The following is a 23,168-nucleotide window of genomic DNA, read 5'->3' as shown; positions in this document are numbered from 1 at the left end:
TGGAAGGCTCCTTTAGGGCCTTGGATAGAGGTGAGGGAGGAGGTGTGGGCGCAGGTTTTACAGTTCCTGCAGTGGCAGGGGAAAGTGCCAGAATGAAGGTAAGCATGCAGGTACAGCAGGTAGTGAAGAAGGCTAATATCATGCTGGCCTTCATAACAAGAGGGATTGAATATAGAAGCAAAGAGGTTCTTCTGCAGCTGTACAGGGCCCTGGTGAGACCACACCTGGAGTACTGTGTGCAGTTCTGGTCTCCAAATTTGAGGAAAGACATTCTGGCTATTGAGAGAGTACAGCGTAGGTTCACGAGGTCAATTCCTGGAATGGTGGGACTACCTTACGCTGAAAGCCTAGAGCGACTGGGCTTGTATACCCTTAAGTTTAGAAGACTGAGAGGGGATCTGATTGAGACATATAAGATTATTAAATGATTGGACACTCTAGAGACAGGAAATATGTTTCCGCTGATGGGTGAGTGCCGAACCAGAGGACACAGCTTAAAAATACGGGGTAGACCATTTAGGACAGAGATGAGGAGAAATATCTTCACCCAGAGAGTGGTGGCTGTGTGGAATGTTCTGCCCCAGATGGCAGTGGAGGCCCAGTCTCTGGATTTATTTAAGAAAGAGTTGGATAGAGCTCTCAAGGATAGTGGAATCAAAGGTTATGGAGATAAGGCAGGAGCAGGATACTGATTAAGGATGATCAGCCATGATCATATTGAATGGTGGTGCAGGCTCGAAGGGCAGAATGGCCTACTCCTGCACCTATTGTCTATAAATGCAGGAAATGCTTGCCGAATGTCTGATGTTTTGAATTAACCTGTTCAGGTATGTTACGACATCCTTTGAAGCAGGTGGGACTTGAACTCAAACATTGGACAAAGAGATACATGAGAGGCAAACATTTTACACAGAGGGTGGTTCACGTGTGGAATGAACTTCCTGAGGAAGTCGTAGAAGTGGGTACAATTACAATGGTTAAAAGATATTTGGATAGATACATGAATGGGAAAGGTTTGGAGGGATTGAGCAAGAAGCAGGCAGGTGGGACTAGTTTAGTTTGGGATTATGTTCGGCATGGACTAGAGTCATAGAGTCATAGAGATGTTCAGCACGGAAACAGATCCTTCGGTCCAACCCGTCCATGCCGACCAGATATCCCAACCCAATTTAGTCCCACCTGCCAGCGCCCGGCCCATATCCCTCCAAACCCTTCCTATTCATATATCAATCCAAGTGCCTCTTAAATGTTGCAATTGTACCAGCCTCCACCACATCCCCTGGCAGCTCATTCCATACATGTACCACCCTCTGCGTGAAAACGTTGTCCCTTAGGTCTCTTCTTTATCTTTCCCCTCTCACCCTAAACCCATGCCCTCTAGTTCTGGACTCTCCGACCCCAGGGGGAAAAGACTTTGTCTATTTATCCTATCCATGCCCCTCATAATTTTATAAATCTCTATAAGGTCACCCCTCAGTCCCAGCCTGTTCAGCCTCTCCTTGTAGCTCAGATCCTCCAACCCTAGTAACATCCTTGTAAATCTTTTCTGAACCCTTTCAAGTTTCACAACATCTTTCCGATAGGAAGAAGACCAGAATTGCATGCAATATTCCAACAGTGGCCTAACCAATGTCCTGTCCAGCCGCAACATGACCTCCCAACTCCTGTACTCAATACTCTGACCAATAAAGGAAACCAAATGCCTTCTTCATTATCCTATCGACCTGCAACTCCACTTTCAAGGAGCTATGAACCTGCACTCCAAGGTCTCTTTGTTCAGCAACACTCCCTAGGACCTTAACATTAAGTGTATAAGTCCTGCTGAGATTTGCTTTCCCAAAATGCAGCACCTCGCATTTATCTGAATTAAACTCCATATGCCACTTCTCAGCCCATTAGCCCATCTGGTCCAGATCCTGTTGTAATCTGAGGCAACCCTCTTCACTGCCCACTACACCTCCAATTTTGGTGTCATCTGCAAACTTACTAACTATACCTCTTACGCTCGCATCCAAATCATTTATGTCAATGACAAAAAGTAGAGGGCCCAGCACTGATCCTTGTGGCACTCCACTGGTCACAGGCCTCCAGTCTGAAAAACAACCCTCCACCACCACCCCCTGTCTTCTACCTTTGTGCCAGTTCTGTATCCAAATAGCCAGTTCTCCCTGTATTCCATGAGATCTAACCTTGCTAATCAGTCTCCCATGGGGAACCTTGTCGAACGTCTTACTGGAGTCCATATAGATCACATCTACTGCTCTGCCCTCATCAATCTTCTTTGTTACTTCTTCAAAATTGGACTAATTGGACCAAAGGGTGTGTTTCCGTGCTGTAAGACTGTATAACTCTATCATGCTACCACTGTACCACAAGAGTCCTCTTCTCTAATGTTAATCTATTGGATCGTACAAGTGGAGCATGCTTTAATTAAGTGGTCTGAGATAAAATGGATTGTGAGATCTTTAAACCCTCATGTCACATGTTATGACACATTTATGATACCATGAGCATGTTGCTTAAGGGTTTACTAACCTACTGATTGTGAGACATGAAATGCCTGCTGTTTCTAACCAACTGATTATGTTACTTCTCCCTCTTCAACACACACAGCTGCATTCAATCAAACAAGGACCTCTCACTATTGCTACTTAAAGTCACCTTCTTTTGGGTGAAGTGATTCTGGTTGATGATAGAGTGCCAGTAGAAGCATTGCATCGTGTTAGGGCTTAATGTAGATTCATCCAGTCAGAAGTGAGTGCTGTTAGACCTTTGGAAGGAGTGGCATTGATTAATAAAGCCTCTTGGTTTGCCATCTCCTATCACCTTTGAAGCTTTAGTTGAAAGCCTCTTTGGGTAGCAACATTATACAGACCTGTACACAGAGGAAGGACAGCAACTTTCAACATCAATCTGTACCTTTGTAAAACGCATGTCCTATTAGACACTCACACCACATGAATATATAAAAGGGTTGTTAGTCATGCAATTATACAGCATAATTTTAAATTGAGTCTTGTGTGTGTACATACGAAGAATTAATATTCGAGCATAATATTCAAATTTGTTTTAGGTACAGCAGATGCAGAAATAATATTTTCTCCGGATCCTGAATCATAATCATTCATAATGCAGTTTGATAGGTACACGAGGATGAAAAATTATGGTTTACAAAGCAATCTAGGATTGTCTGATGAATACCACTGCTCTTCCAATGAGCCACCATTGGCACAAGATACTGACTGATTTCATTCTGTCCTGTGTTTTGAAGACACTATGATTCTAACTGTTCTTCACTATGGCATTAAATGACCAACTTGAAAATAGCAAGAATGTAACAATGTTGGATTCTGAGCATTGAGGAACAAGGCATTTTTGAAGTACATGTCCACAGATCACTGAAGGTGGGTTGATTTGATTTATTATTGTCACACATACCCAAGTACAGTGAAAAGTTTTGTTTTGTGTGCAGTAAAGGCAGACAATAACATATGAGGACATACAGATCATAGGGTAATTGAACAGAATTCATACAAAGCATACAAAGTCACGGCTGTGCAGAAGATGTACAAAAGCAAGATCAATATTAGATTTGAAATTTGAGAGGTCCACTCAGCAGTCCAATGACAGCAGGGAAGAAGCTGTTCTTGAACCTGTTTGCACGAATGTTTAAGCTTCTGTATCTTCTGCTTGATAGTAGAGGTTGGAAGAGAGTATTACCAGGTGGGAGGGGTCTTTGATAATATTGGCTGCCTTTCCATGGCAATGATGGGAAGTTGATTCTGTGGTGTTCTGCGCTATGTTCACAACTATCTTAGTTTTTTACGGTCCTGGGCAGAGCAGTTGCCATACCAAGTCATGTGATGCACCGGGATAGAATGCTTTCTGTGGTGCATCTATAAAGGTTGCTAAGGCTCCTAAGGGATGTGCCAATTAGCCTTAGCCTCCTGAGGAAGAAGAGGTTTTGTTGTGCCTTCTTGACCATCACATCTACATGGGAGGTCCAGGATAGATTATTGGTTATTGTCACTCCTCGAAACTTAACGCTCTTGACTATCTCCTCTTCAGCTCCGCTGATGTAGATTAAGGGCATGTCCTCCTCCTTGATTCCTGAAGTTAATGATCAGCTCTTTAGTTTTGCTGAGATTGAGGGAGAGATTGTTCTCTTTGCACCATGTCAGCAAGCATTTTATCTCCTTCCTGTATTCTGTCTCATCATTGTTTGATATCCAGCCTACAATGGTGGTGTTGTTAGCAAACTTGTAGTTGGAGTTCAGATAAAATTTGGTCATACAGTCATGAGTGGACGGGAAGTACTGTAGGAGGCTGAGTACACATTCTCACAGGGTGCCAGTGTTGAGGATTAGTGTGTAGGAGGTGCTGTTGTCTATCCTCACTGAATACGGTCTGTGGGTCAAGAAGTCAAGGATCTAGTTGTAAATGATGGAGCATCAACCTAGCTCTTGGAATTTGGAGATTAGTTTGGTTAGGATTATAGTGTTGAAGGCAGAGCTGTAGTCGATAAGTAGAAGCCTGATGTAGGTACCCTTATTATAAAGATGTTCCAGGGATGAGTGCAAGGTTAGGGAAATGATATCTGTTGTGGACCTGTTGCTCCAGTAAGTGAATTACGAGGGATTGAGGCAGGCTGGGAGGCTCGAGTTGATGTGAGCCATGGCTATCCTCTTGAAGCACTTCATAATTATAGAGGTCAGAGCCATTGTGTGGTAGCCATTGAGACACATTACATGTGCTTTCTTTGGTACCAGGATAATACCAGGTGGTATTCTTGAAGCAGGTGGGGACTTCAGGTTGTAGCAAGGAGAGATTAAAGGCGTCAGCAAATACTCCCACCAGCTGGTTCACGCAGGATCTAAGTGCACAGCCAGGGACTCCATCCGGGCCAGTCGCTTTCTATGAGTTCACTCTCAAGAAGGTCAATCAGATGTCTACAGCGGTGATTGAGGGAATAAGTCTCTCTGGGACTGTTGGGGCAGATGACACCATTTCACTTGCACTCTGCTCAAACTGAGCCTAAAAAGCATTGTGCGCATCAGGGAGGGATATGTTTTTGTCTGCTATTTTGCTCTACCTCATTTTGTATCCCGTGATGTAGTGTAGGCCTTGCGACAGACAGCAGGAGTCCAAGTGGTAGGTTTGGTTCTCTAACTTAGTGCGGTATTGCCTCTTGGCGTCTCTAATTGTCTTGTGGAGGTGATATCTAGATTTCCTGTAAGGTCTGGGTTGTCTAACTTGAACACCCGAAGCCTGGTTTTCAATAAGAAATAGATTTCCTGGTTAATCCAAGATTTCCAGTTGGGGAACATGCAGATTGACTTCTTTGACACACAGTCTTCTGTGCACTTGCCGATGAAGTCTGTGACACTAATGGCATGCTTGTCTGGATTGGCCACTGAATTCTTGAAAGGGTGTTGAAGAAAACAAACAGGACACTTGCCTTCATTAGCCAAGGTGTAAAATTAGGGAGTAATAAAGTCTTGTTTCAACCACAGATGGAATACTCCCCACCCGTATCAGCATTCTGGAGAGACTAATCCCTCTGCGACTCCCTTGTCAGATCCACGCCTCCCACCAGCCCACCCCACATTCCTAGCACCTTCCCCTGCCACCACAGGAAGTGCATAACCTGCACCCACACCTCCCCCCTCACTTCCGTCCAAGGCTTCAAAGGATCCTTCCACATTCATCAGAAATTTACCTGTACCTCCACAAATATCATCTACTGTATCCGATGCACCCGATGTGGTCTCCTCTACATTGGGGAGACAGGACGTCAACTTGCGGATCACTTCAGAGAATATCTCTGGGACACCCATATCAACCCTGTGGCTGAACACTTCAACTCCCCTCTGCCAGGGTCATGCATGTCCTGGGCCTCCTCCATCACCACTCCCTTACCACTCGATGCCCAGAGGAAAACACCTCATCTTCTGCCTTGGAATCCCACAACCACATGGGATCAATGTGGATTTCACCGATTTCCTCATTTCCATTCCCCTCACATTATTCCAGTCCCAAGATCCAATTCAACACCGCCCTCTTGACTTGCCTATCATCTTTCCCATCTATCCACTCCACCGTCCTCTCCATCCTGACACCATCTCCCCCACCTTCATCTATTGCAATCTCAGCAACTTGTCCCCTAGCTCCACCGCCCTTCCAATTATCTCTCAGTCCCCCTTGCCCACAAGCCTCATTTCAAATGAAGGGCTTATGCCTGAAACGTTGGTTGTCCTACTCCTCGGATGCTGCCTGACTTGCTGTGCTTTTCCAGCATCACAATCTCGACTTTTGCCAGTCAGCCAATCCTTTATCCATGCCAGTAGATGCCCCTAACACCATGGGCTCTTGTCTTACTTAGCAGCAGTGTGCACCTTGTCAAAGGACTCCTGGAAATCCAAATAGATTATGTCCACTAGCTCTCGTTTGTCTAACTTGCTCATTACCTCCGTAAAGAATTCTAACAGATTTATCAGGCATGATCCTCACTTGATGAAGTTGTGCTGACTCAGCCCTATTTTACCATGTACTTTCAAGTACTCCACAATCTCAACCTGACAATAGACTCTAAAATCTTATCAATGACCAAGGTCAGGCTAACTGGCTTATAGTTTCCTGTCTTCTGCCTCTTTCCCTTCTTAAACAGGGGTGTTACACATTATCCAGTTCTTTTGGACCCTCCCTGACCCCTGTGATTCCTGAAAGATCATCACCAATGTCTCTACAACCTCCTTCTGAACTCTGGAGTGTAGTTCATCTGGTTGAGGTGATTTCAGACCTTACAGCTTCCCCAGCACCTTCCCCTTTGTGACAAAAATAGAAATTGCTGGTAAAGCTCAGCAGGTCTGTGGAGAGAGATCAGAGTTAATGTTTTGCGTTGAGTGACCCTTCTTCAGAACTTGCCCTCATATTTCATCTTGTTGACCCTTTATTGCTTGTTAGTTGTCCTCTGCTGGTTTTTAAAGGCTTCCCATTAATCTTCACTACATATATGCTTTTGCTTTTGCTTTTACACTGCCCTAATTTCCCTTGTCAGCTATGGTTGCCTTGTCTTCCCCTTAGTATGTTTCTTCTTCCCTGGAATGAATTTCTGCAATGCTTCCTGAATTACCCTCAGAAACTCCTACTATTGCTACTCCACTGTCTTCCCTTTCAATCAACTCTGGCCAGCTCCTCCCTCATGTCTTTGTGGTTGCTGTTACTCAACTGTAATACCATGACACTTGATGCCAGGTTCTGCCTCTCAAACTGCAGGGTGAATACTATCATGTAATGGTCACTGCCCCTGGGAGTTCCTTCACCTTCAGCTCCCTAATCAGATCTACCTTATCATAGATCACCAAATCCAGATTTGTTCCCTAGTGGACTCAACCACATGCTGCTCTGAAAAAAAATCTCCAGATATCTACCTTATCATAGATCACCAAATCTAGATTTGTTCCCTAGTGGACTCAACCACATGCTGCTCTAAAGAATAATCTCAAGATATTTCATGAATTCCTTTTCTCAAGATCCACTACCAATCTGGTTTTCCCAGTCCGCCTACATATTGAAGTCCTCCATGATTATTGTAATAGTGCCTTTTTTACATGTATTTTGTGTTTCCCAAATTATTTTCTGTTCCACATCCTGACTACTGCTAGGAGACTTGTACATAGCTCTTGTTAGAGTCTTTTCGGCCTTTACGGTTCCTCAAGAGATTCTACATCCCCCAACACCATATCACTTGTCACTATTGATTTAAATTCATTTCTTACCAACAAGGCAAGCTTACCCTCTCTGCTCGTCTGCCTGTCCTTTCAATAGAACATGTATCCTTGGGTATTTAGGTTCCAGCCCTAATCCCTTTGCAGCTATGTCTCTGTGACACCCACAACATCGTACCCACCAATTTCAATCTGCGCTACAAGTTCATTTACCTTGGTTCATATACTGTGCACATTTAAGTACAAGCCCCACAGTCCAGCACTGGCTGCTTCTCTTCTCATAGTAGCTCCCTTGTCTGCTGCATCTGAAATAAGATTCAAGACCTTTTTCATACTCTCTGACCTATTACTTGTTCTGGGAACTTTAATATCCTCTACTGAGTCCTCCCCTCTGCCTTTAACTTTTTCCTTAATTTTTCATACAACTGAACCCATGTCTCTGGATTCACATTACTGGCTGCATAGACACTTGTCTGGAAGCTCATATCATTATCATTCACCCAATCTTCTTAGGTTTCAGTAGTATGCACAGGGTTACCATCAGTGTATTGAGTATATAACCTTAACACATGAGGGAAAATTGAATGCAGTTATTGTCCAATAATCACCTAAAAATCCACACAAATCCAAATGGAATTTCCTGGATTTTCATTTTGTTGGCTCAGAAATCAAATTTATTGCTATTCATTTTTTTAAAGGATCAATGCCTGTTAACTAGATGACACTTTCTGAATAAATGATGTTACCATTTTTTTTGTATTTTGTACTAAAGACAAGTCATGATACTTTTCCCAAAATATGATGGGGGAATCAGCTAACTGAATGAGTAGTCGCTTATTTAATTGGAAGCTACATTGCAGAATTATTATTAATTTGACAGTGAAAATATATTTCTCCATGATTATTATAATTTCATGATAATACACTGTCTCCAACAGATAAACAAAAACATGACTCAGAAACAAAAATCAGTTCTGCTGATAGCACATTTATTATATTTCAGAATAATACAGTATGTCAGAATTCAGGTTTCAGCAACAATCTAGAAATCCCTCATGCGCCTGAAAGATCCAACAGTTGAGCTGTAGCCTCCCCAGTCACTGTATCTCCTGTATTCACCAGGTCTCATGAAGTACTGGCGCCCTCTGTAGTTGGGATGTTCATAGAAGATCCAGTAACCGTCCATCACATGGCAGGAGTGGATGTCACGGTAACGGAAACGATCGTAGACAGATGGACAGTCATCCATGAATTCCATCATCTGCCCTCCAAAGTCAGGCCTCTCATAAATCTTAATTCTGTAGGTGCCTCCTCGGTACTGGAATGGACAATGTAAAACACTTGTTAAATCTGTATCTGTTAGAACAAGAAAATGTGTGCAGACGTATATTACCAAAGACAGAAGTTAAAAATGATTTAGAAATAGATTACTGGCCATTGATTAAAGGTTTCCACTTGCAGTTCAACCATTCGAAGCAATGCAGATAGCATATGAAACTGAAACAAAATACATTCAAGTATAATGTATCATAACTTGGTATTCTAACTGCGAGGAGATTGTCACTGAAATTATAGATGAATTCTTACTGGTAGTTCATTGTTGCCAGAGAAGGGTGACTCAAATTCCACCTTGCAAAGAAAGGTTTCTCAATTATGAAGTGAGAGAAACCAAACCGACCATCAATTCATTGGATAAAGTGAGTGACTAAATAAGGCATGATCCACCTGTTAAAGTGCTAATGGATAGCTAGCTACCTCCTTTAACTTGTAAATATCTTCATCAGATGGGGATCAAAGGAAACTACTGAATCTTCCACTAGGAGATTAGTCAAGTTTGTTCAAGTTCAAAGCTAGGTGAAGTTTGTATCTGTTAAGTGAAGTATTGGCCTAGTAATGGCACTCACCATGCCTGAACAACTTTCCAAAACCCACAGATTCAGTCAACATTTCAATTACAAAAACTGAAGTAAACAGAAATAAATTGCTAATGTTTACCTACAGGTCACCTGTGCACACTGTATTCAGGAATACATGTGAAATACTTGTCACCCTGGTCAAATTCACCAGGCATGTACTTGGAGAAGTACAAAAGGGATATAATGAAACTTTTGCACATTGATACATCAATTTTCCTGTTTACTTAGTACAAATTTACAACAAATTAGAATCATACCAATACAAAACAGACATTTTTTTCCTTCTACATTCCCAATTCTGGTTGCTGTTTGTAATACCTCAATCTTTTTTCTAACATATGAAATAAGATGCAGCCAACAAAATTAAAATATAGATTTGTCACTAATGATAGAAAAAGAGGAAATAAGCTTAATAATTCAATTATTATAAAAGTCAATTTCATTATTGATGAAGGTTTTTGGAAATATAAGGTATGGAAAAAATTTGATGTCTTATAAGAGAAATAAAGCATGTCATCAAATGATTGGAAATGTCTGTTCATCATGCATTTAACATGTTCATTAAACTTACTTGTGGGTAGGAGCGACATGACCTGACACAGTCATTGAATCCCATCCAGCGTTGGTAGTCAGGATACTCTCCCCTGGTCAGAACATACTGGTATCCCATGTAATTGGGTTTCTCATACACCACCCACCAGTCACTCTCAACACGGATGGAGTTACAGCGGCTGAAGTAAGGGGACAGGTCGGCACAGTCACTGCTGCACTCATAGTGCCGCCCCTGGAAGTTCCTGTCCTCGTAAAAGATGATCTGTGAGAATTACACAACTGAGTCAATAATTGCCTTAATTTAAGATTTTATAAAATATTATTAGCAGATGTGAATAATATGTAGGTTGACCTTACCTTGCCCATTTTGAGCTTTACAGTGAGTGAACCAGCTTTCTGAGATGTAGCACTGTTCTGGCCAGCTTGATATTTATACACTGGACTGAAACACTACTGAAGGGAATACTTTTGTTATTCTAATGGTTTCAACAGCATATATCAGCAAAATGACAAATTAGAAAAATAAAGACCTATAATCATTACAAATAAAATCCCCTTATTCAGGGTTATTGATAGGGCTGATTCTTCTCATTCTGCTTTTATGCGGTTTCAATTGTTCCTGAAAACATTCGAATGGCTCGAATCCAAGTTCAGTTGTGTTGAGTCCAGTAAAGGTATTGTCACTTTGTTGATCTGCTTTATAACTTTGTTTTCAAGAATGGATTGGTATTCTCTGTTTCTGAATATTAAGTAGATATTAATGTAACAACTGCAAACAAATATTCAGCTTCATGCATTATCTGTACATTGCTATAGTGTGTCATGGAAATCGCAATGTTTTTCTTCATTCTAGCACCGCAATCAGCTTTATTTTGTACCAGGTTTGTCATTGTATAATGTACATGGAGCAGCTATGTGGAATGTTACAGCAGCATTGGCTGTTTGTGTAAAAGTAATGTGAAAGCTCATTAGAGGATTGGAAGGGTTTCTTGTCTGATTAAAGTTGGTAGGGATGAGTTTTAAAGACTAGTGCAGCCTTGAGGCTGTTAGTTGTTTTGAGGGAGAGAGTTTATGTGAAATCCTGCCTCTGTGCAGAGGGATGATTGATGGAACCAGAACACTAGCTCTACATAAGGAAGAAAAGGAAGGGCCTCTTTCCAAAGGATGACAGGAGGAGGCCACCTTGACATGCTGTAAGACACGTCTCATCGTCTCCCCTTTTGCTTCCATCTATCCTACCTCCTGTTCTTCTCCAACGTATTGATCTCTTCCTGGCTCTCACCATTGCAAGGTTGACACTTCTTCAGATAGTAACAGGAAGTTATTCCAGGATGGATGCAGCAGGAATCTGACCTCGGTCCTCTAAGTCTACAATGTGCTCAGCAGTTGTGTTTCTGATGTGTACTCCAACATCAGTAAAGAGGGCATCTGTCACCTGGGTGATACACTGGTATGCAAGTACCTGTGAGATACCATAAAGTTCTCACTGATGTGGGCATTATTGACAGTGACCATCTGCCTCGAAAGTCAGAAAACCAGAGGAGAGGGATAAAGGTCAGAAAGGAGAAGGAAACATTAGAACATAGAACATAAAACAATACAGCACAGAACAGGCCCTTCAGCCCATGATGATGTGCCGAACTTCTATCCTAGATTAAGCACCCATCCATGTACCTCTCCAAATGCCACTTAAAGGTCGCACACGATTCTGACTCTACCACTCCCACGGGCAGTGCATTCCATGCCCCTACCACTCTCTGGGTAAAGAACCCACCCCTGACATCTCCCCTATACCTTTCACCCTTCACCTTAAATTTATGTCCCCTTGTAACACTCTGTTGTACCCGGAGAAAAAGTTTCTGACTGTCTACTCTATCTATTACTCTGATCATCTTAAAAACCTCTATCAAGTCACCCCTCATCCTTCGCCGTTCCAACGAGAAAAGGCCGAGAACTCTCAACCTATCCTCGTACGACCTACTCTCCATTCCAGGCAACATCCTGGTAAATCTTCTCTGCACCCTCTCCAAAGCTTCCACATCATTCCTAAAGTGAGGCGACCAGAACTGCACACAGTACTCCAAATGTGGCCTAACCAAAGTCCTGTACAGCTGTAACATCACTTCACGACTCTTGAATTCAATCCCTCTGCTAATAAACGATAATACACCATAGACCTTCTTACAAACTCTATCCACCTGAGTGGCAACTTTCAAAGATCTATGTACATAGACCCCAAGATCCCTCTGTTCCTCCACCTGACTAAGAACCCTACCATTAACCCTATATTCCGCATTCTTATTTGTTCTTCCAAAATGGACAACCTCACACTTGGCAGGGTTGAACTCCATCTGCCACTCCTCAGCCCAGTTCTGCATCATATCTAAGTCCCTTTGCAAACGACAAATGCCCTCCTCACTGTCCACAACTCCACCTATCTTCGTATCATCTGCAAATTTACTGACCCACCCTTCGACTCCCTCATCCAAGTCTTTAATAAAAATTACAAACAGCAGAGGACCCAGAACTGATCCCTGCAGAACTCCACTTGTAACTGGGCTCCAGGCTGAATATTTACCATCAACCACCACTCTCTGACTTCGACCGGTTAGCCAGTTTTCTATCCAATTGGCCAAATTTCCCTCTATCCCATGCCTCCTGACTTTCCGCATAAGCCTACCATGGGGAACCTTATCAAATGCCTTACTAAAATCCATGTACACTACATCCACTGCTCTACCCTCATCCACATGCTTGGTCACCTCATCGAAGAATTCAATAAGACTTGTAAGGCAAGACCTACCCTTCACAAATCCGTGCTGGCTGTCCCTAATCAAGCAGTGTCTTTCCAGATACTCATAAATCCTATCCCTCAGTACCCTTTCCATTACTTTGCCTACTACAGAAGTAAGACTAACTGGCCTGTAATTCCTGGGGTTATCCCTATTCCCTTTTTTGAACAGGGGCACAACATTCGCTACTCTCATTCCCCTGGTACCACCCCCGTTGACAGTGAAGACGAGAAGATCATTGCCAACGGTACTGCAATTTCCTCTCTTACCCTGAGCTCAAGATGTACATATTGATGTAGATGAGTAAGATGACAAATGTCAACCTGGACTCTTTAGGCTGAATTTCCGTTCCTCAATGCTGATGAACACACATCGGGGGGACTACATGAAAACACGTGGAGACACAATTTCATGCTTATCTCCAATTCCAGCCCCCTGCCATTTTCCCAATTTAGAAAATGTAACCGATTGCAATCTGACACACTCTCAAAGTGAATGTTTGCTATTTAAGTGGTCATTCCAAATTAAATTTTCACTTTGACTGTCATTAGTATGCAGACAAGTAGGTTTTTGAAAGCTTGGAGATGATGCCTGGTAAGCCAGTCTGAAAATCTTGGGATAAGTCTGGTGTGGAGTCAAAAGCCTTCTGGTAGGTAAGTTTAAAAGTTCTTGTCAACTTCAACAGTCATTATTAGATATTGTCTGAAATGTTAAATATATTATTTACATCATGATTACTCATAACACTGTTTCATTTAAAGTTAAAAGACCATTACATTTACCAGCACTGTGTAAGTTCAATTTCACATTGTCCTGATACTTGCTGAATCTATCATGCATTTTTCCAACAAAAAAAGACAAATTTGGGGAGAGCTCGTGAAATATAGAACAAGACAAACAACATTTAAGTTCTGTTTGATAAATATTGTCACAAAACTCTTGGATCAAACATAACCCAGTGAAAGTCGGATTGAAAAGAAATCTTTAATCTACTTAACATCTTGCAATCTTGTGCAAATAAATAAGCAGATATTGAGCAATCACACCAAAGAAAGACAAAGCTTTCCAAGCACAAAAAGTTATAAAACAAAACTAACAGTCCATTTCATCTGTGTAAACAATTCCTCTGCAGTGTTGTTTGGAATTCAGCTGAACTTTCATAACGACACTGCCTGGCAACTTTCTTAACAATGGTCAGTTGAACAGATGGATGAAAACCTGTTTTGCCAAATTGTTTTACGAAGAAGGTTTTGTTTAGCTCCAAGGTATCTTTATTCAATTAATTTTACTGAGAGTTGTTTACAGAGCTGCAAAGTAGATGCATACTGGCTAATTAATGAGTGGTCTTGGAAAATGAATGAGGGAAGGGGGACAAAGAATGAACAGGAGATTTGAGAGAATATGTAAACATTTACGGAGCATTGGGTTTGGGTGGCAAGGTGAGGTCATAACATCATAAATACAACTTAGCTGATGTCCCAGAGAATAGAAGTGGGCCTTCCTTTCTGCTGCCCTCTCTATTGTGGCTTTGGAGCTGCCTCAGTATGTAGAAGCCCCAATGTCAGCCTACCTCCAACTTCTGAAGGCCAAAATTCCATCGGCAGGTGTTACCTTATTGATGCCAGGAATGCAACATAGGGAAGTCTTCCAACTTGCATCCTGAAACAAAGATAAAAATAAAGCCCCTAGTTGAAAATGGCTGCAATCTCCGATAGTGCAGAACCCATTTTATCTGTAGTCTCTTCATGCTGGACTGGAGTCTGAACAGCTTTGACACCTCGCTGATGAGGTAATGCCAAGGGGGTGACAATGTTTAAACTTGAAAAGTTCTTAATGATGGCTTCTGACTTGGCTGGTCTGCTGCAATTTAAGAGTTTGATAATTTTAAAATGTTCAAAACTTTTGGCTAATTTGGTCTAATTCAGACAGGCTGCTAATCTCCAGACTTCATAGGAAAAATTGCAATAATGTAGGAAACAGGCTTTTTAAGTAGTCCATGGCATTGTTATTTAGTCTCAGAATTAGTGTGGGCAGATTTGGAGGCCCAAATTCTCCCCTGACCCCATGGGAAGATTGGAGAGGATGAAAGGACAGTAGTGGGAGACTGTGTATTGAGTCAGAAGAGATAGGAGAGGTCTTGAACAAGTACTTCTCTTCAGTATTTACGAACGAGAGGGACCGTATTGTTGATAAGGAGAGTGTGAAACGGACTGATAAGCTAGAAGAGATACCTGTTAGGAAGGAAGATGTGTTGGACATTTTGAACAACTTGAGGATAGACAAGTCCCCCGGGCCTGACGGGATATATCCTAGGATTATGTGGGAAGCAAGAGAGGAAATTGCAGTACCGTTGGCAATGATCTTCTCGTCTTCACTGGCAACTGGGGTGGTACCAGGGGACTGGAGAGTAGCGAATGTTGTGCCCCTGTTCAAAAAAGGGAATAGGGATAACCCCGGGAATTACAGGCCAGTTAGTCTTACTTCTGTGGCAGGCAAAGTAATGGAAAGGGTACTGAGGGATAGGATTTACGAGTATCTGGAAAGACACTGCTTGATTAGGGACAGCCAGCACGGATTTGTGAAGGGTAGGTCTTGCCTTAAAAGTCTTATTGAATTCTTCGAGGAGGTGACCAAGCATGTGGATGAGGTTAGAGCAGTGGATGTAGTGTACATGGATTTTAGTAAGGCATTTGATAAGGTTCCCCATGGTAGGCTTATGCGGAAAGTCAGGAGGCATGGGATAGAGGGAAATTTGGCCAATTGGATAGAATACTGGCTAACCGGTCGAAGGCAGAGAGTGGTGGTAGATGGTAAATATTCAGCCTGGAGCCCAGTTACAAGTGGAGTTCCGCAGGGTTCAGTTCTGGGTCCTCTGCTGTTTGTAATTTTTATTAATGACTTAGATGAGGGAGTCGAAGGGTGGGTCAGTAAATTTGCAGATGATACGAAGATAGGTGGAGTTGTGGACAGTGAGGAGGGCATTTGTCGTTTGCAAAGGGACTTAGATATGATGCAGAGCTGGGCTGAGGAGTGGCAGATGGAGTTCAACCCTGCCAAGTGTGAGGTTGTCCATTTTGGAAGAACAAATAAGAATGCGGAATACAGGGTTAATGGTAGGGTTCTTAGTCAGGTGGAGGAACAGAGGGATCTTGGGGTCTATGTACATAGATCTTTGAAGGTTGCCACTCAGGTGGATAGAGTTTGTAAGAAGGCCTATGGAATATTATCGTTCATTAACAGAGGGATTGAATTCAAGAGTCGTGAAGTGATGTTGCAGCTGTACAGGACTTTGGTTAGGCCACAGTTGGAGTACTGTGTGCAGTTCTGGTTGCCTCACTTTAGGAAAGATGTGGAAGCTTTGGAGAGGGTGCAGAGAAGATTTACCAGGATGTTGCCTGGAATGGAGAGTAGGTCGTACGAGGATAGGTTGAGAGTTCTCGGCCTTTTCTCGTTGGAACGGCGAAGGATGAGGGGTGACTTGATAGAGGTTTATAAGATGATCAGAGGAATAGATAGAGTAGACAGTCAGAAACTTTTTCCCCGGGTACAACAGAGTGTTACAAGGGGACATAAATTTAAGGTGAAGGGTGGAAGGTACAGGGGAGATGTCAGGGGTGGGTTCTTTACCCAGAGAGTGGTGGGGGCATGGAATGCGCTGCCCGTGGGAGTGGTAGAGTCAGAATCATTGGCGACCTTTAAGCGGCATTTGGATAGGTACATGGATGGGTGCTTAATCTAGGTTAGAAGTTCGGCACAACATCGTGGGCCGAAGGGCCTGTTCTATGCTGTATTGTTCTATGTTCTATGTTCTATGTTCTAAAGTGGAAGTGGGACTTAAGATCACATGACATTGCAACTATTACTTTTACCAACCCAATTCAGTTCATCCCAATCAAGGCCAGAAGAGTCTGGGCTAATGAAAAATTGGAACTATGAAGATGCTTAGAAAACAATCCCTTTTTGTAACTTGGAAAGTTAGCAAACATAGGAAATTAAATGTAGAGGCAATGGAAAAGCACTCTAATTAGCAGGATGTGACTATAGGTATCCCTCATGCATCTGCATTGTCACCACAACACTTCATAATTAACAAAGAATAGAAATTCAAATATCCAAATGAGCCCTTGATCCAAAGTTTGGAAGCTTATATTTAATGCATATAGAAGCATACATTTACAATGACAGAAATAAGTCACTGGTTAAAACTATAGAAAATAAGTTTCAATGCAGGCAAATGTGAGGCCCTCTATCTTGGGCCTAAAAGGACTGAACAAGGTCTTTGATAATTAATCAAAATCTAGAACAAGGGGGAAGTAAAGTAAGGCGACGTCGAGAACTCAATAAGAGCCATGAAGCTGCATAGATATTAAAAGAAAAATGTTGCGATTTATGTCTACAGGACAGAATACATGGAGGACAGAATTTATGTCAGTTTTACAAAGTGCAGTTTAGACCACACTAGAACTAATTCTAGGCATTATGCCATTCAACGGTATATTGAATTTGGAGGGAGTGCAGTGTAGATTGAACAGAAAGATTACTTGACTCCAGGCAAATGTGACAAAATCATAAAAGCCCTCAGAAATTCAAAGTCCACCCCCATAACATGCCATTTCCAAATTTAAACAAGGAAAAACAAAGAGTTCCGGATACTGGAAATCTAAAACAAAAACAGAAATTGCTGGAAAAATTCAGCAGATCTGGCAGGATCAGTGGAAAGAAAGCAGAATTAATGTTTTGGGTCCAGTGTTGCTTCTGCTGAGCTTTACCAGTAATTTTTAGTTTTTAACTTCCCAATTGGATGTGGGAGGGAATGGAAAGCTGCAATTTTGCTCATGGTCATTTTATTGAAGTAAGTGTCTGAATCCTTCATTGTACGTATCACATAATTGAGAGAAGGTCTAAAACTTGTGGATGTGTTTGTATAGCCAGAGCACTCTTTTGGAGAAATAAGGTCTAGTTGCAGGGCACTTTTGAGGGATTTAAAACACTCCTTGGCAGAAGTAAGGCACTAAAGCTAGATGCCATTTGGGTTGTCAAAAGTGGATATACATGTGCAAAAATGTATCAACTTATTTGGACAATTCAGCTGTTAAAGGAACTATCAAGACTGACAAGGCATTTAAAAGTGCAGCCATTTAATCTTTGAAGAAAAATTGGAGAGTTAGAAAATGCATTGTTTTCTATTTCAATCCGTTTCTTGTCATTAGCCTGAAGGATTCCAATGTTAGCTTAGTGCAGCACAATATATTTCACAAGGATACGTTATCATACTGTACCTTCCTTCCATTTCAGTACTTTCCATTTCACAGCTGCAAGTGAACCATAGATCATGTCTACAGTGCAGATGGAGGCCATTCAGCCTGCACCAACCTTCTGAAGGTCACCCCACCCAGACTCACTCCCCCTTAATCCCATATTTACCATGGCAAATCCACTTAATCTGCACATCCCTGGATACTACAGGACAATTTGTCCAACCTGCACATCTTTGGATGTTGGGAAGAAACCAGAGTACCTGACAGAAACCTGCACAGACACAGGGAGAATGTGTAAACTCCACAGACATTTGCCTGAGGTTAGAATTGAACCCAAGTTCTGGTGCTGTGAGGCCACAGTGCTAACCACTGAACCAATGTGCCACATTTAAATAGGTTTCGATAGTTTGATGCAGAACTTTTGAATTCCTATATATGGTGCATATGAAAATACAGTTTGTTGAGATGACATAATTTAAGTAGAATACATGGATCTTTATGAACGTGTTTTTTCTTAATATCATGAAATTTGCAATAGCTGCATTTGATTAAATAAAACATTTCATTTGTGCATGGATCTTGAGGTCTGCCCATGATAGATTCCATGTGCATTGGCGTGGTAGGTGCTGCTATGGCCAGGGATTGGTATGAGTTGACACCAAGTTGGCATTGGAGCTATAAATGGACAGGTTGGATAAAGGATCATTGGTTAGACTGAAGAGTTGAGGACACGATGGGGCTTTGGTTTGTTAATTAGGAGGTATAGAGAGTGCAGAGGGGCTGTGGAGGTGGGTGGCTTAGATGATATTCAGGGGGAATGCCATTTCAATGTATGAAGGGGAAAGAGATTTTCATGACAGCACATTTCTAGAGATAGTCAGTGTTGGGCATGTGGAGTCTTTCAAGACCAAATTGTTATGGCTGAAGATAGCCACATCTCTGGTCTAACTAGAAGAGTCTTACTGAGAAACCATAGGGAAGCTTATTGCATTGTGGCAACTATTTAATGATTCACGATATCGCAGAGACTATAGGGTCACACCACACTCAGGTCTATCTCCCACCAGTTCATTCTTTATTCTGGCCAAGTCCCATTGACATCATCACAGTGGGTGTTGCTTACTGCAGCCAATCAATTATTAACCCTTCCAGATCCTTTCAGATCACATACAAATCCATAATGGTTAAAGGATATAATTGAGTTGGAAACAGTTCAGAGAAGGTTCACTCAACTCCTTCATGTGATGAAGAGTTTATTTTATGAAGCAAGATTGAACAAGTTGGCCCTTTGTCCATTATAGTTTAGCAGATTGAGCAGTGATCTTGTGGAGACATTTCAGATCCCCATCGAGAGAAACTGACAGGGTGGATGTCCTGAAGCTGTGTCCTCTTGTTGGAGGGATTAGAACTACGGGACACAGTTCTTCATATAAAGACAGAGAAGCATTTTCTTTCAGAGTGTCATTAGCCTGTGTCATGCTCTTCCTCTGGAAACAGTGAAGATTGCACCATAAAATTTATTCAAGGCTGGGTTTTTGACAGACATGACCATTAAGGATCATGATGGGGTTGGGGGAACAGGATAAAGGAGTGGAGACCACGATGAGATCTGCCATGATCTTATCGAGTGATGGAGCAGGTCTGAAGAGTGGATTGTCCTACTCCTGCTCATTTCCCAGTGAGGATGTGAGTTTAAATGAACTGACTGAGAGTGTAGTGGAAGCAGATTTGATGATGGCTTTCAAAAGGTAAATGAGTAAGCAGTTGAAGAGGATACCTTTATTGGGCTGAAGGGAAAAGAGTGAGGGAGTAATATTAATTGCCCTGTTCTTTCAGAGCTGGATCAGATATTACAGGTGATTGACCTCCTTTTTCTGTTACCTTTGATTCTACAAATGGGAAATCGGCTTGAGGCAAAATGACCTGCTCTCAGTGCTTTATTTCTTCAGCACAGATGACTGAATAGCAATATTATCCAGGTTTTATTAATACAGTGGAGCAAAATAGCAACAATTTAATCTTTCACTTAGATTGTGAATTCAAAGAAAGAAGGAAGTGAATGTAAGATAAACAAATCACAGACAAGCCTTAACAACAGAAGATCTCTTTATGTTCTGCAGAGTGACTGATATCTGAAAGGTGTATCCATCTAAATAAGCAGTGGTATCATGAATAATCTACTCAATAAAAGCCTGGATAAATATCAGCAGAGAATATATGTGACAGTTATGTAAAGATGAAGGCTGTGGAATAATTTATTGATCGTTTTCCCTGTATTATCCAAGGCTGTGAGTGATGAAGTATGGTCATAAATCTGTGGTGTGTATCAGGACGTTGCAGACATTCTGGTGCATGCAGCTGTGTTGTCATTACCTGGAAAGCTTAAACTTTCAGTGGGTGGATTCCTGATGCTCATGACCCTCCATGAGTGCTTCTTACATTGAGGTCAGTGATGGACTCTTGGGCTAGATATGTGTAACTTATCTAGATACTAATTCAGGAAACGATGCATGGTTTGATCTCCAGTGTAACTGAACACCATAAATGGACACCTACCAATAATCCATTCCTCCCACCAAAAACCAACTACCATCTCCCATCACCTGACCCAAGAGTAGAAACAGACCCTTCAACCCAACTCTTTCATGCTGACCATATTTCATAAACTGAATCAGTCGCATTTTCCTGTGTTTGGCCCATATTCCTCTAAACCTTTCCTATTCATGGATCTGTTGAATGTCTTTTAAATGTGTAAATGTACTTGCTTCTATTACTTCCTCTGGCAGCTCATTCCATACATGCACCACCCTCTGTGTTAAAAAATCACCCCACAGGTTCCTTTAAATCTTACGCCTCTCACCTTAAACCCCTGCCCATGTGTTTTGAACTTTCTTCCACCGGTGAAAAGACTTTGGCTATTCACCTGATCAATGCCCCTAATGACTTTATAATCCTCTATGAGGTCACCCCTCAGCCTCCTATACTCCAGGGAAACAAAGTCCCAGCCTCTTATAATTCAAACCCTCCGATCTTGGTAACATCCTTGTAAAACGTTTTTTGCGCCCTTTACATTTAATAACATAGAACATAGAACATAGAACATAGAAAAATACAGCGCAGTACAGGCCCTTTGGCCCTCGATGTTGCGCCGATCCAAGCCCACCTAACCTACACTAGCCCACTATCCTCCATATGCCTATCCAATGCCCGTTTAAATGCCCATAAAGAGGGAGAGTCCACCACTGCTACTGGCAGGGCATTCCATGAACTCACGACCTGCTGAGTAAAGAATCTACCCCTAACAGCTGTCCTATACCTACCACCCCTTAATTTAAAGCTATGCCCCTCGTAATAGCTGACTCCATACGTGGAAAAAGGTTCTCATGGTCAACCCTATCTAACCCCCTAATCATCTTGTACACCTCTATCAAGTCACCCCTTAACCTTCTTTTCTCCAATGAAAACAGCCCCAAGTGCCTCAGCCTTTCCTCATGCGATCTTCCTACCATACCAGGCAACATCCTGGTAAACCTCCTCTGCACCCGTTTCAGTGCCTCCACATCCTTCCTATAGTATGGCGACCAAAACTGCACACAATACTCTAGATGCGGCCGCACCAGAGTCTTTTACAACTGCAACATGACCTCAGGGCTCTGGAACTCAATTCCTCTACCAATAAAAGCCAGTACGCCATATGCCTTCTTCACCGCACTATTTACCTAGGTGGCAACTTTAAGAGATCTGTGTACATGGACACCAAGATCCCTCTGTTCATCCACACTACCAAGTAGCCGACCATTAGCCCAGTACCCCATCTTTTTGTTACTCATACCAAAGTGAATCACCTCACACTTACCCACATTGAACTCCATTTGCCACCTTTCTGCCCAGCTCTGCAGCTTATCTATATCCTGCTGTAACCTGACACATCCTTCCTCACTGTCAACAATTCCATCAACTTTCGTATCATCCGCAAACTTGCTCACCCAACCTTCTCGCCCCTCCTCCAGGTCATTTATAAAAATGACAAACAGCAATGGTCCCAAAACAGATCCTAGCGGAACACCGCTAGTAACTGCACTCCAAGATGAACCTTTACCATCAACTACTACCCTCTGTCTTCTTTCAGCCAGCCAATTCCTAATCCAAACCTCCAACTCACCCTCAATGCCATACCTCCGTATTTTTGCAGTAGCCTACCATGGGGAACCTTATCAAACGCCTTACTAAAATCCATATACACCACATCTACCGCTTTACCTGCATCCACCTCCTTAGTCGCCTTCTCAAAGAATTCAATAAGGTTTGTGAGGCACGACCTGCCCTTCACAAAACCATGCTGACTATCCTTGATCACATTATTCCTATCCAGATGTTCATAAATCCTATGCCTTACAATTCTCTCTAAGACTTTGCCCACAACAGAAGTGAGGCTCACCAGCCTATAGTTACTAGGGTTATCCCTACTCCCCTTCTTGAACAAGGGAACCACATTTGCTATCCTCCAGTCTTCTGGCACTATTCCTGTAGACAACGAGGACATAAAAATCAAGGCCAATGGCTCTGCAATCTCCTCCCTTGCTTCCCAGAGAATCCTAGAATAAATGCCATCAGGCCCAGGGGACTTATCTATTTTCACCCTTTCCAGAATTTCCAACACCTCTTCCCTACATACCTCAAAGCCGTCCATTCTAATTAATTGTGACTCAGTATTCACATCGGCAACAATGTCCTGTTCTTGAGTGAATACTGACGAAAAGTATTCATTCAGTGTCTTCCCAATCTCTTCAGCCTCCACACGCAACTTCCCACTACTATCCTTGACTGGACCTATTCCTACCCTTGTCATTCGTTTATTCCTGACATACCTATAGAAAGCCTTTGGGTTTTCCCTAATCCTACCAACTAAGGACTTTTCATGTC

General features: G+C 42.2%; 1 protein-coding gene across 1 annotated transcript; it reads right to left on the bottom strand.

Moving 5' to 3' along the window:
* Window positions 1-8,695: 8,695 nt before the first annotated feature.
* LOC140482002 (gamma-crystallin S-1-like) lies at window positions 8,696-10,654 on the bottom strand. The gene is made up of 3 exons (XM_072578829.1): window positions 10,553-10,654; window positions 10,215-10,457; window positions 8,696-9,045 (listed from the first exon to the last, which is right to left on the bottom strand). The coding sequence occupies exons 1-3, from the start codon at window positions 10,559-10,561 to the stop codon at window positions 8,770-8,772; spliced, it is 528 nt and encodes a 175-aa protein (XP_072434930.1). The 5' UTR covers window positions 10,562-10,654; the 3' UTR covers window positions 8,696-8,769.
* Window positions 10,655-23,168: the final 12,514 nt, after the last annotated feature.

Source organism: Chiloscyllium punctatum, chromosome 10 (assembly GCF_047496795.1).
Source record: "Chiloscyllium punctatum isolate Juve2018m chromosome 10, sChiPun1.3, whole genome shotgun sequence".
NCBI classification, from domain to species: domain Eukaryota; kingdom Metazoa; phylum Chordata; class Chondrichthyes; order Orectolobiformes; family Hemiscylliidae; genus Chiloscyllium; species Chiloscyllium punctatum.
The sequence above is the reverse complement of the archived record's forward strand: the minus strand, read 5'-3'. Positions and strand labels throughout refer to the sequence as shown.